This window comes from Musca domestica, unplaced genomic scaffold (genome assembly GCF_030504385.1).
Source record: "Musca domestica strain aabys unplaced genomic scaffold, Musca_domestica.polishedcontigs.V.1.1 74, whole genome shotgun sequence".
Classification (NCBI taxonomy): domain Eukaryota; kingdom Metazoa; phylum Arthropoda; class Insecta; order Diptera; family Muscidae; genus Musca; species Musca domestica.
In genome coordinates, this window is record NW_026712391.1 from 445,024 (window position 1) to 459,448 (window position 14,425).

The 14,425-nt window shown below is 37.5% G+C and overlaps 2 protein-coding genes across 2 annotated transcripts; both read right to left on the reverse strand.

The window, feature by feature from the left end:
* Positions 1 to 3,738: 3,738 nt before the first annotated feature.
* LOC131806357 (E3 ubiquitin-protein ligase Bre1-like) lies at positions 3,739 to 8,158 on the reverse strand. The gene is made up of 4 exons (XM_059130382.1): positions 8,074 to 8,158; positions 6,705 to 7,824; positions 5,092 to 5,987; positions 3,739 to 5,031 (listed from the first exon to the last, which is right to left on the reverse strand). Exons 2-4 carry the CDS (start codon positions 7,818 to 7,820, stop codon positions 3,942 to 3,944), a joined length of 3,102 nt encoding a protein of 1,033 aa, XP_058986365.1. The 5' UTR covers positions 7,821 to 7,824; positions 8,074 to 8,158; the 3' UTR covers positions 3,739 to 3,941.
* Positions 8,159 to 10,162: 2,004 nt separating this feature from the next.
* On the reverse strand, positions 10,163 to 12,794 carry LOC101895500 (tektin-1). Its single transcript, XM_005188387.3, has 3 exons — positions 12,321 to 12,794; positions 11,754 to 12,263; positions 10,163 to 10,803 (listed from the first exon to the last, which is right to left on the reverse strand). The coding sequence occupies exons 1-3, from the start codon at positions 12,491 to 12,493 to the stop codon at positions 10,224 to 10,226; spliced, it is 1,263 nt and encodes a 420-aa protein (XP_005188444.1). The 5' UTR covers positions 12,494 to 12,794; the 3' UTR covers positions 10,163 to 10,223.
* Positions 12,795 to 14,425: the final 1,631 nt, after the last annotated feature.

Sequence of the window (14,425 nt, forward strand, 5' to 3'; positions counted from 1 at the left end):
TCACTGATAATTTGCTGTTTTATTCAGGTACTGTATTTGCTTTTAGCCATTTTTTAAATTTTTTTGGGCAGTACTTAAAAAACGAAGAGAAAAACACATACTGTTGTAAAAAACTTCTCAAAAAGGATTTATGACAAGCGAAGCAAAAAGCGATAAATATCACAGTGAAAACAACTGAAATTGCAGCGGTTATATGAATATACAACAGAGTTGCTTTTGTTTTGTCCACGCCAAAATCGGGTTAATTGACTTTACCGTACATTATTTTTTATATAAAAATGAATTTTGGTATTTTGTTTTAGGTTTTTAGAAAGTGCATAAAGTACCTAATTTAAAACAAGAAAAACTTTCTCATTTTCTCAATTCTTAAAAAAGTTACAGGGTATTCATTCTCCTTGTAATTTCAGTTGCTTTAGTTTTGGCCACCAGTGTACACCACTCAATATTTTGAAAAACAAAAAAAATTTTTTTTTTCTTTAAAATTAACTCCATAAGTGATAGCTGTTCAAAATATTTAATTTAAAAATTTAAACTACAAAAAAAAATAAAACTTTGCTTCTGCTGGGATTCGAACCCACGTCCTAGTGAAGATATTTCCGAATACTCATATTAATATCTTAAAATATTGTTTTTTTTTTTTCAAAATTTCCAGCAAAAAGAATGTGGTCCAATCATATTGGCTGGGCTGGCGACGGCACCCCACTCCGGTACGCTATCCCACTACTGCTTACCGCGGGGACTCTTGGCTGCTGGTTTTCACCCCTGGCCCGGTACACCCCTCCTTAGCCAACCTGAATGCCTCGGACTCCTCCATGGCACCCATATTGACGGCAAGCTTAGTGCGGACGTTCCGTCAACATGGGGAAATCCACCACACAGAACCCCCAGCCTCAGACCATCCCACAATCCAACCTCGCAGAAGCACGATTACAGAAGATGCCAACCTTCCAGTTGAAGTTATGCGAATGAAACGTTAATATAAACCGCAACACAACAACAATAATAAACAGTTTTATCCAGTGAACGGTAATGTTGATACGGCAATACCGACGTGTGTGTGCGTTAAAGAAATTTTATGGCAGTGGTAAGGCAGTGCAGACTAAAAGTCTGAAACAAAATATAATTGGATTAAAACATTTGATTTTCAACAACGAGTGCGAAAAGAATCGTTTAACGAGAACCCCAGCCGTACTAGAGGTGAGTGTTAAACATTTTGAAAATTTCAGCTAAGTAGGATATATTAAATTTGTCATTCAGTTTGCAACACACCAAAATTTCGTAGACCCCATAGGATCTCAGAGTAAAATTCAATGTCGATTTAGCCATGTCCATCTGTTAGGTAAAAATCCCCATATAATAATACCTGTTGATATTCAGAGTTTTGACCTAATTTCCAACAAAATACTCGCAAACAGTATTCAATCGGCTACTATACACTTCGGTTAGTTTACAAAATATTCAATACTATCATATACCCGCCACTTCGTCGGCGAAAATTTCACTTAAAATTTTAGATTCTTTATAACAGTTCGTGTTAAGCTTTTTAAGTACCCAAACTACACAATGTGTTAAGTTTGACAATACTTTTAAAACAAAACTTTATACATCGTACTAAATTTTCAGAGACCAAGACCTCTATAGCAGATTTCGGGATTCCAGCTCCATCCCTTCACCCAATACCAAATTTAATACCATTTAGTACTTTTCGTACAAAAATAAGAGGCGTTTCAAAAACCACCTCCATATCTTAACCAAAGATATCAACAGTGACTTTAATATAAATTTCAGGATTTCAGCTCTATCCCTTCACCCAATACCAAATTGAGTACAGTTAATACTTATCGTATAATTTTAGTATTATTTTCTAAAACTATCTCAATCCAACAGACTCTAAAAATCTGATTTTGTGATTCTAGCTTCATCTCTTCACCCAATACCAAATTTAGTACTTTCCGTACACACATAGGTCGTATTACCAAATCACGGCCAAGTCTCAAACAATGATACCATCAGAAATGCAATTTTTTTTGAAGTTTATCTCTATCCCTCACTCAATCAATGCCAAATATAGTACCATTCAGTACTTTTCGTACAATTATAGTACACATTTCCGAAACCACCTCCATAAGTCCAGGCTCAGACATGAATAGTGACCCTAATACCAAATTTCAGATTTCAAGCACTATTTACGCAATACCAAATTGTACCAAATATTTTGTACTTTTGTGTGCACTTGTAGTACACATTCCCACACCCACCTCTTTATCACAAACCTACCACCAGCAGGCATCCCAATACAACATTTTACAATTCCAGCTTCATCCGTTCACCCTTAACCGAATTGTCCCAAATTTAGTACCGTTTAGTACACTTAAGTACAATATTTCATAATTACATACATCATATAGTCCAATGAAATCTTATTTTCAAATTTCAGAATTCAATCTCTTTCGGTTTAACCACCATTTAAATTGTACCAAATTTAGTACCATTTAGTACATTAGTCCTACAATGCAATGGTAATTTTATTTCCAAATTTCAGGATTCTAACTCGATTGGTTCCCCCAAAATCAAAATTGTACTAAATTTAGTACCATGTAGTACAAATAAGTACGAATTCCCAAAACTAACTACATTCCTCAGTCAGAGAATGCAATAGTAACCCTATTTCTCAATTTCAAAATTTCAGCTCTATTGCACCCAAATCGGAATTGTACCATATTTAGTACCATTTGGTACTTTTCGTGCACATACGCAAACATTTCGAAAACGTTCTCCATATCCCAATCCTACACTCCGCCAATAATGTTAATTTCAAAATTCAAGATTCCAGCTCCTCCCGTTCCTCTAAATTCAAGTTGTACTAAATTTAGTACCGTTTAGTACTTTTCGTATACATAAGCACACACTTCCAAAAATACCTCCTTACATCGACTCTACTCCTTAATTCCCATTCCGAATTTCAAGTTTTTAGCTCTAAGCGTTCACATGATACTAATTAATACCAAATGCGGTACATTTCGTACACTTACGTACGCATTTCCAAAACCCTTCAGTACATCCATCATACACTCCATCAATGACACTCACTCCAAATTTAAGTGTTCTAGCTCTACTGCTACGTCAAATACCAAGGGTACCATATGTAGTACCTTTTAATACTTTTCGAACCGTTCTAGTACGAATTAGCTATACTTTAAGCTATCATATATTTTCTATACTCTCATTCTATCTTAACGCCATTTTTACTTGTTTTTGGTATATATGGGGTTTTGAAGGGATTTACCCATGAATCTGACGAAATTTTGTTACTTGGGTTTATGTGTAAGTCTGGCTCAGCCAAACGCTATTTTCACGTAATAAGCTATCATCTGATTCGAGGCGGCGCTTGTTATTTTCACATCGTTTCTTCAGTGAATTCGGTTCAACTTTTTCTGTTGAAGCTTCAACATCGGTGCTATTCGTTCAGTTCAGTGTTTCATGCAACACCCCACTATGCCTGTTACTATTCAAAACTAAATCCCTGAAACCCATCTCATTTTAGCTCCCCCCTCATGAATAAAAAAATCAACGTTTTTTAATATTATTAATGTTTTTTTATATACTCTAAATATATAATATTTATTTTTATCATTATTATTATTATTATGTGTGTTTTCTTGCATTTATGTTTTTCTCCATCAATGGATATACACATAGATTATTAAATTGAAGTGAAACTAAATTTTGAAAGGAAAATATTTTATCCTCTAGGATTAAAAAATAATTGTGTTCACTAACATTTAGTACTAAATTCACTAAATACAAAGTAAACAAAGACGCTGTAATGGAAGTATAATGAATTAAAAGTACCCTGGTTCGGGCCACTTTTCCTTCTGCTTGCTGTCTGTTGAGTGTGGGGGAAGTGTGAATGTTGGGATGTGTGTTGGGATGTATGCAACTTAAGTTAAATATAAACGATGATAGTCATTGGCACCAAATGCACAATTACATTTGGGACATTTACGCTGTCTCGTCTCATAGCGTGTACGCAAACAATCGTAACAAAAGACATGGAAACATTTCGACAGCACAGCATCCTTGCGCTTAACCTTGCAGGAGGGACACGTGAGCGTCTCCTTGTATTCTCTAATCTCTTCGAGCATAACTTCGTCGATTGTGGTACCGGCCATTTCAATTTTCTTCATACGCTCTGCTTTGCGTTTGAATTGGGCTAGTTCTTCTTGAAGCCGTTTCGTTTTGTACGCCTCCGCTTCCAGAGAGCTGGTCTTTTCGGCCACCACCTGTTGAGCCTCCTTCATTTGGGCATGATACTTCTCTAAATGCAGTTTGAGATCTGCCGCCGATTGTGCCGACTCAATTGCCTTGCGCTTATGCATTTCCATGGCCTGCTGCCGCAGCACAAGTTCCTTTTCAATAGCCGCAACAGTGGCTTGCAGACTACGTTCTTTCTCCTCCAGCTTCCGCAGAACTATGTGCATGGCTTCTATTTGAGTATCTCTGGTAGCCATTTGATCTTCCAGAATTTGTTTTTCTTCACGCAATAACTTGTGCATTTGATTGGCCTTAATGCGCTCCGACATCAATTTAAAATTGGCATCGTCCTTCTCGCGCAGCTGTTGTATAAGTCTTGAGTTTTGTTCCTGCATATCTTCAAAGGCTTGGCCAGTGACTTCCATCTCGTTGAGCAGGGCCTCCTCCTCATGGGAGCCCACAAACGGTCGTGCATAGTTTGGCCCACCCGGACCCCAGGCATTGTCTGGAGGTTTTTGACTGGCCACCTGTTTCTGCAGTTCATATTTCTGTTCTTCCAGTTGCTTGATTTTGCGTAGGGCTTCTTCATCGGCAAGTTTTTTGCGTTCCTCGCGTTTGCTTTCCTGTAGCTTTTTCAATTGTTGGCGTAGCTCTTCGATTTCGGATTTCAACTTTTTCTCTGTAGCCATCAGTTGGACTTTGTCGCGTTGATCCTTGGAAACACCTTTGTACATGTCGAGTAGTAGTTTCATTTCCTTTTGATCGTTTAGAGCTTTCCTGGAAAGGCGTTAGATTTGAGTAAATAAAACAATCGACTAGTGAATCAAAACAACTTACTTTAGCTGGGCTTTCAGATCGCGCACCAATTCAGACTCTTGAGTTTTAATATCCTTCGCTTTCTGGGCATCCTTGGCGTCCTTTTCCTGCTTGATGACAGCAGCACCTGTTCCAGAGGCCCCGGTGGGCGTGGAACCGGCTGCATTTGCCGCTGCGGCATCTTTCTTTTCCGGTCCACCTGGTGAGGATTGTTCTTTCTTAATGCCATCCTTTTGATCTTTGCTCAGATCATCATCCATTGTTTCATCTTCCGACTTTATATTGGCACTTCCCTCCTCTTTCACATTAAGACCCTCGTTCGAGGCACTGGTATTACTGCCCGAACCACCAGAGGACCCAGCAAATTCATCTTTGACTGTTGCTGCACCCTCTTGCTTGACATCATCCCCATTGGATCCCTGGCTGGGAGTATTCTGTTTAGTGCCCTCCAACTTGGCCAAAGCTTCCTCCAACTCTCTACGCAATTTCACATTATCAGCAGATGCATCTTTATACTTACGTTTGTAACGATATCCCTCACCCTTCAACTGGGCATTGTGATTTTGCAACGACGTAATCAGATGACGCATCTCCCGATTAATGGGGGCCGTTTGTTCGTTCGCCGCCATGTTTTGTTCATATTCAATGCGTAAGGCTTCGTATTCCTTGCGTATCTGTGCCAATACATCTTCCATTTGTATCATTTCACTGCGTACCTTTTTCTGGGCAATCAGCTCTTCACTTTCCATTACCTCAATTTGCCTCAGATGTTGATTCTTACTGGTCTGCAATTGATTACGGGTCTCGTCCAGCATAGTCTTGATTTGCATGGATTCATTGTACAGAACAGAGAATTGAGATTGTAGACATTTGTATTCGGTTGTTTCGACAATAACCGACTCGGGAAGTTGACGAATCTGTTGAGAGATAAAAGAATAAAAAAGTTTTAACTTAAGGATATTTTTTTAAGAATTATGAACGTTCATATATCCTTATTTAAGAACTATCATAGGCATAATCTGAATCTCAGTAGTTCAAGGGCTATTGGCGCTTTAAGCGTATATTTCTAACGTAACATTTATCTTTTGATTCATGGTTTTAAAAACAGTTTCCAGAGACTATTTACGTCTCAGTTCTGCATATTTTAGGATCCATTTGCAGAAACTTAAGGGGACTCGATCATTGAATTCTCAAGAACATATTTCATTTTTTAAGAAGAGTTTTCACTTATTATTTTTCAGAATTTATTGAAATTCGTTGGGGGGAATTTTTTAGGCCTGTTTTCAGGGACAAGCTTTTCCTTAAACGTGGATTGCCCAAGAACAGTTTTTAAGGGCTATTGTGGCTTTTAACCGAAGGTTTTTAAAAGCATTTCAGGATCTAATAGAACCATAATCTAATAGAACCATAATCGTGATTTTTACTATAGTTTTAGAAACTTATTGTTGAAATTTTTAGAACAGTGTTAAGGGCGGGATTATTACATTGACATTTTTTAGGTCAGTTGTGGCTGAATAAAAATATGTCACAGTATTTAGCTTCTGTAATTAATTTTTGAAGCTTTATTTAACAGTCTCTTTGTTTTCCTCTACTGAAAGTTAATTAACATTTCTCAATTCTTCCCATATACTCACATCCATTTTTAGCTTCTCCACTTCCTTCAGAGTTTCTCGATGTGTGGCATGCAATTTATCCAACTCCTGCAGTCGATTATTGGCCAATTCACGATATTCCTCCAACTCCTTTTGTAGATCCTCAACCTGATGGCTACTGACATGGGCATGCCCCGAACCTTTCGACGAAGAGGAACTCTTGTTGGGATCACCATGCATTTGATGATAAGCTTTTAGCTTTTCTATAGCCTCTGCCAAATGATTTTCCAATTTATCATTACGACAATGGATTTTCTCCAGATCATATTGCAATTCATCAATTTGATTTTTAAGTTCGGCATTTTCTGTTTCTTTTGCCGTCAGAGCATCTTGATATTCCTTCATTTTTAGTGACATTGTATGGAATTTTTCATGAAGCGATGTATTTAGGTTTTGTAAACTACGATTTTCGGTCATAATTTCAATGTGATGCTGCTTGAGGGTTTCCTCGATATTGGGCAAAGCATTGTTGGTGGCAGGGTCGGTTTGTGATTCTTCGCCTGCACTTTCGGCCGCAGCACCAGCGGCAGAAGCCGGCGGTTGGGGTTCTCCCTTCAAGGCCATTGTTATTTTTTCATTTCTTTGCATAACACGATCGATGACCTGGACAATTTTGGCCACAGCTCGCTTTGAGACTTGTACACGATTTGCCAATTTATCATCCAATTCTTCCTTGTCCCATGTTGACAATTGGGTCAGGAATGAAGTGGTGACCTCATTTTCATTTCGATTTTCCAATTCATCTGCCGTTTCGGCATCGAATCTTTGCAATAAAACGCGTATGTCTTCATTCAACTGATTCCAATAACGATTGACGACATTCAGTACGGCATCATCTTGGGTTTGTCGCTTCTCAAGCTGTTCTATGCGATGCCTTAGCTCAGCTTCTGTACGCATACGTTGCTCTATGCGTTGGGCTAGCTTTTTATTTTGAAATTCTAGTACTTTGATGTCCATTTCTTCCAAAGTGGACACGGGGCCAATCAAGTGAGGCTCGAAGTGAACCTTTTTAATTGGTGGCTGGCCAAGATTTGAGCTGGCAGCGGAGCCTGCAGAGCCACCACCACCGCTGGTGTCGTCAGCAGCACGTTTCGACATAATGCTGCAGGAAAAGAGGATAAAAGTAGAGCATTTAGTAAAAATTAGTGGAAAAGGTGTAAAACATTACCACAATTTGGAAAATATCTTTAAAAAGGCAAGGGAAATAAAAAATGCATAAGTTTTTCTCAATTTTATCAAATAAACATGTTGAAACGTAATGAGTTTTTATATGAAGTGGTGTTTTGTGTATTTTTTCGTACGCCGTGTTCTATATAATATTAAATATGTGTAAATTGTATAATATACTTACATTTGTTGTAATCAAATGTTTAATTATCTCTTATTTATTAAAATAATAAAAATTGTAAATGTCTATCAAGAAATATGCCGAAAAAATATGTATATGTGTGAGTTGTTTTGACATTAAGAATGAGGCGTTTTTACATTGCCCGACGTTCTTACACGGATATTTAAACTCAATAAGAATGGCGACGTAAGGCGTATTGCGGCTAGCGTCTTTAAAACGAGGAAATGCTTAAAAAATACGGATTTTTATAAAAAGATAAATGAAAATGTGCTACAAAGGAAAGGAATACATAAAAATCTGCAAAGAATTTGCTTTAGGCGGCATTTGTTGACAAATTTGAGAGTAAATGAGTCATTATTTACTTCATGCGTATACGTCAAATAAAATCCACTAAAGGTGGAAAACGTTTTTTTGACAGGCATAAGTCATCTGCTGGCTTCTTAAAAAAAAAAACAAAGGAGCGTAGGGCGAAAATCGAACTGAGTCTGAAAACCTAAAACTTCTTTTGTTTTTTACGAAGAAGTCAGTCTAAAAAGCGTTATATGTATTTTCACCTTAAGTTTAAATCCTATGGTAGAAGAATACAGGTAGATGCATCAGCGCTTGGGAACATTGATATGTCAAAATTTGATAAATATCAATTCAAATACGTCGATTAAAAAAATTCAATTCCAAAATTAGTTTGACAGTTCATTGTCCCAGCAGCTGTGTCAATGCAACCACCCGTATTCTTCTACCATGGTATACACAATGGAATTGCTATTTTGAATTGCTATGATAATTTCTCAATCATATTCCATTTGAAATATGTTTTCATTTATTTGAGAACTTGACAAAGATAAAGGTCCGTAAGCCTATCTAACAACTACGTTTGCTGTCAAAATACATAATTGCGATTTAAAAACGAGTCAAAGTTAAACCACAATTGTGTAATCACTACTACGTTGTTTTTATTATTATTCTTTTTATAAATTGGTGCCAAATTTAGATTTTCTTGCGCAAAATATGTCATGCAAAGACATTAAGCTGCTTATTTATCCTAGCATGTTTTTGTAGGGAACAAAATTGACTTTTTCTGGATGCATTGGTAGCTGATCTTCACTCCAATATCGACATTCCTGCTTATTTACGTACCCATTGAACCAAAAATGAGCTTCGACGTAAAATAAAAGGAGCGAGCAATGAATTTTTCTTTTTAACAGAGTACGCATTTTGATCAAAAAATTCAATGATTTCCAAGAGTTGTTCGTTTATAAGACGATTCATGGTTAAACTTAAGACCAAACTGAAGATGTTTGACAGTTAAACGAAACGCGTTTAAACCAGAGCTGCCAAAAATATGACAACTAAAAAAATTTAAAAAAAAAAATATTACTCTGACAGAATGCGGGTATAGTTTCAGGGCTGTATTTCGGAAATTTTATGAATCTGGTTTAACTTCGCATTCACCCCTATTATGTAAAAATAACAATAATTAATAATAATTATGATTTTTGTTTTCCCCAAATGGCAATGTTCGAATGTAAATTTCCGTATTTTAATACGAAATGTTAATAATTTTTTTCCACATTTCGTAACATTTATTCCCTTTGAAATTGCATGGGATTTTTTTTTGTTTTTGAAAAAAAAGTGGAAGATGTCTAAAATGACATATGAAAACAATTTCACAGTTATCAGCAAATATATAATATGCTCCAGAACCTGCAAGAATCTACTAGTTTTGAAATTTTCTTTGATATCATAAAGGGAAATCGGTTATCGTAGTACAAACTTTTACATTCTAGCAGTTCTGGAACCGATCAATACTTTAATGTTCGAAAATAACAGCTGATTTTAATTGTTCTCATAATTCGGTATTAGCAAAAATCAATGTGAATGGGAATTCCCACGACTTTCTATTTTGTGAATGGGAACTCCCATTTATTCTGTAATAGGGGTGATTTGGTGACAGGATATTATTTTCGGACACACGTTTATCGACACTTCGTCCCTGTGATTTTTTCTCGATTATGCGCCACCAGCATTTAATTACCCATTGAACCCCTATAAATAAAAATACGCATATATTTTGCTACACTGAAATAAATTTTGCATATTTATTTACGTAACTGAAATCGGAAACTACACAGTTTATTAATATCAAAGGTGCATGTTTAAAAAGATTGATATTTCAAAGCTTGACGTATTGTCATGCAATCGACTTCATCTATTTTAATCGAATTTGCTTTAATATTGATTTCTTCTTCCTGCATCACTTGGACATGCATCAAGTAACGCAACGATGCCTTATTCTCCTGCACCTTGGCGTTCAGTTTACACAGAGATGCCTTCAAGGCTTCCAACTCGTGATAGAGAGCATCTTGTACTTCGTCGCATGTCAATTCAACACCCGGGCGTGTAGCACGATTACCCAGACGCGTTAAACACAACTGTTGAGCACGATTTTTATCGCATATTTCCTTTTCGAGCAGTTGAAGATTTTGCTGAACTTCATGTATGTGATTCATGGTGTCGTTGTGTTTATTCTCCAGGCATGCTTTAACATGTCTCTGTTCGGCTATGCGATGGGCGAAGGCCTCATTTGTGCGATCCGTTTGATTTTGCATATCTTCGCAGACTTGTTTCAGCAGCAAATCAACATAGGCTCGCAGTTGAGCTGCGGAGTTTAGTTCTCGGGCATTGGTTTCCAGATTTTTATAGGTTGTATGCTGCCATTCACTCAGAGAATATTGGCTGAAAAGAGAAAAGTTAGAGAAATAGAGCAATTTTTTTGCACCTCGTGGGAAAGGGTCAAAGTTTTGAATAATCTAAACGATCATAAAATCCGAATAAGCATCCGGTTTCTTCAAATTACACACATCGCAATATTTTTGTTACTCCAAGGTCTGGTGTAAAGATGGAATATGTCAGTCCACTCCTTCGGGTACCACCCCCCCACAAAGGGATCAAGATTTTGAATATTCATTAAGATTAAGATAAAACACGAAATTAACATCCGATTCTATTCAGACTTTGCACATATCAACATTTCTGTCAACGCAAGATCTGGAATAAAGATGTTAGGGGTCGGACCATTCCTTCTGGTACCTCCCCCACAAAGGGTCAAAATTTCGAATAGCCAAAACGATCATAAAATCCGAAATAAGCATCGGGCTCTCTTTATATTTCATACATCCCATTATTTCTACTAACACAAGATCTGATGTGAAGATGAGATATATCGGTCCAATCCTTCTGGTACCCCTCACATTGGTCCAAAATTTTGAATATTCATGAAGCTCATAAAACACGAAATTAGCATCGGATTCTATTCAGATTTGGCACATCTCAATATTTCTATCAACACAAAATTTGTTATAAAGATGGTAGAGATCGGCCCATTCCTTCGTAACTCCCACACAAAGAGTCAAATTTTTGAAAAACCAAAACGATCGTAAAATCTGTAGTAAGCATCCGGTTCCCTTCAAATTACACACATCGCAATATTTTTATTAACCCAAGCCTGGTGTGAAAAAGGTATATATCGGAGCAGTCCTTCTCTACAACTTGCTATATCTAAATATTTGTCTTGACCAGAAATCTGATATGAATATGTATTTTATGGAAATTTGAGATTTCGCATAAAATTAGATGTAAATGTTCGATTTCCATAAATTCTCCACAATATTTCAAAATATATTTACCAATGATGATGGGCCAAATCACTAGCTCCCATCTCCCTCTGACTTCCACGCAGCGTCAAATTTTTCTCATCAATCATCAGGGACTTATCCTTCTGCGAGAGATCTTTATCCAATGAATACATTGTGGCACGCAATCTACGCAGCTGTTCATTGGTCTCCTTCAGTGCCTTATCCATGAGACACTGACAGCCCTTGATAACCTTCAGCTCGCAGCGCAACGAACGATCCACTTCATCTTCACACAGATCCACTCCCAAACGTCCCTCACGCAATACCAAACAGCGCTGACAAATCGCCAAGGATTTCTCCTTCAAAAATCCAATGGCATTTAAAATACGCATCCGATAGGTATTCAATGCCTCATCCTCCAGCAGAGCTGTCTTCTTCTGTTTATTCAACTCGTCACAGAGGAAACGAATTTCACTGGCCCTCTCCCGCATTTGATGTTCCACTTCGCGTTGCCAGTTTCGGGTGGTGTCATTCACATCGTCCATGACCCGACGAGATTCCCTGGAAGAACAATAATTTTCACCATTTCCAATAGATTTCATAGCCACCCTAACTCACTCCATAATACGTTCCGCCAAACGTTCCTGATCACAGGTTATACGCAGCTTAACCTTATTATTAAAATCCCAGTCCTCATCCGAGTATTTGGGTGGAAGCCTAGCCATGGGTCCTGCATTGCAACCGGTCAAGTGGAGACCATTTAAGCGTTTTGTTCGCATACTGTTCAACATTTTCTTAATAATTTGCTTTAAGGAAATTTGCGAGTGATTGAGGATACGAAGTTATCTATTCGAACGACTTTTCTTGAATCCAGAAAAATCAAAAAATTCAAATCAAGGTTTTGTTTGGTATTCAATTTTCATAATGTCACCATAACTACAAAACACTTGGGCTGCTTGCAACTCCCCCCTCTCTGTCAACAATCTATAAATAGAGCAATTTATGCTGCTGCTATTGGAAGTGGTGGTGGTGTTGGTTAATTTGGCTTTCCCTTTTCCTGTGGTTGTAGGTGAAAGGTATGAATTGTGCATGAATATTTGCAAAAAAAAAAGAGGAGTAGTCTTAACCCTTTGGGCGGCGAACAAAGTAACATTTCAAAGGTCTTACGATGATAAAAGAAAACTGTTTAAGATTTGGAATGGAATGAGCGAGGATAAAGGTGATAATACATAAAACGCTTTTTTGAATGGCTTAAGTCATCGGCTGGCTTCTTCGGAAAAGATCAAAGGAGCGAAGGGCCAAAATCGAACTAAGTCAAACTAAAACTCCATTGTTCCTCTACGAAGAAGCCAGCCGATGACTTAAGCCAGTCAGAAAAGTTTTATGTACTCTCACCTAGGATTTCTCTCATGGGAATGCCTGCAAAATTTTTTCCACATTTTTTTTTAGACATTTTCATCTCTCTCCACAAAACCGAGGAAATTGATGAAGACTCCTGACTGCCGCCCAAACACATCCACCAAGTGTTTGGGCGCCATTCAGACGTCGAAATCTAAATTCCGCTCCCAAAAGATAGATTATACAGTCAAGGTGTCCGGTTCCATTGGGTTAATTGGACGTGTTGCCTCACAGAACTTGCCGCCTCCTTGCACTGTGCTATGCAGTGCAAAAGTATTCAGAATTAGAGTTTGGTAATCTAGTTTACTCATTCCTTTCTTTCCTCAGGAGGAGTTAGGTCCTTAAGTTCCTTTTTGATCCGGTCTTTCCATTCAGATCAATTGTCCCATCCAACTTTATCGTTCCTTCTTCCTAAATAGTAAAGCAATGTGTGAACTAACTGTAGTAGATGAAGATGAACGACCGAGATGCATATAGTTCGTATCGTTCCTTCTGCGGAGTGACTCGTTTGAACTAGTTAATTCCGGAACGACCCAAGTGCAGGTCCACGTCTTCGTATAGCACCCATATAACGGTACCTCTCGATATTCGGTATTTTGATGATTTTATCGACATATTTCCGAATTGTTTCAAATTTCGAAGTTTGTAATGGGAACTACAGACTATGATGGAAAATTGTCTATGCAGGTCCACGTCTTCGTATAGCCCCCGATATTCGGTATTTTGGTGATTTTAGCGGCATTATTCAGCAGAATTGTTTTGAATTCGTACTTGAAGTTCGTAACGCGTTCTACAACCTTCGACAAAAAATTGTCTATGCAGGCTCACGTCTTCGCATAGCCCTCATATAACGGTACTGATATTCGGTATTTTCATGATTTTAGCGACATTATTTACTGGAATTATTTCAAATTTCGTATTGGAAGTTCGTAATGGGTACTGCAGCCTGTGCTTAAAAACTTCGTATGAAGTCTTAGTATTCGGAATTTTGATGATTTTAGCGATATTGTTCACCCGAATTGTTTCAAATTTCGTATTCGAAGTTTGTAATGGGCCATGACAAAAAATTTCGTATGCACGGTTCACGTTTTCGTATGTCCCCCATATAACGTTACCTCCCGATATTCGATATTTTGATGATTCAACGACATCATTTACCCGAATTGTTTCAAAATTCGTATTTGCAGTTCGTAATGGGTACTACATCCTATGAAAAAAAAATTCGTATAATTTCGTCTTCGTATAGTCCTCATATAACGCTTTTCATTAAAGTGGTAGTTTTTGGATTTTTTTTTATTTCTCAAAATCCTTCCAAATGGCGTTTC

Excerpts from the sequence above, each read along its gene's own strand:
- LOC101895500 (XM_005188387.3), bottom strand. The coding sequence starts at position 12,493 with ATGTTGAACAGTATGCGAACAAAACGCTTAAATGGTCTCCACTTGACC. Across the intron at positions 12,264-12,320 it reads TTGGCGGAACGTATTATGGA|GGAATCTCGTCGGGTCATGG; the intron begins GTGAGTTAGGGT and ends TTGTTCTTCCAG. Across the intron at positions 10,804-11,753 it reads GATTTGGCCCATCATCATTG|CCAATATTCTCTGAGTGAAT; the intron begins GTAAATATATTT and ends TTCTCTTTTCAG.
- LOC131806357 (XM_059130382.1), bottom strand. The coding sequence starts at position 7,820 with ATGTCGAAACGTGCTGCTGACGACACCAGCGGTGGTGGTGGCTCTGCA. Across the intron at positions 5,988-6,704 it reads TGGAGAAGCTAAAAATGGAT|ATTCGTCAACTTCCCGAGTC; the intron begins GTGAGTATATGG and ends ATCTCTCAACAG. Across the intron at positions 5,032-5,091 it reads GATCTGAAAGCCCAGCTAAA|GAAAGCTCTAAACGATCAAA; the intron begins GTAAGTTGTTTT and ends ACGCCTTTCCAG.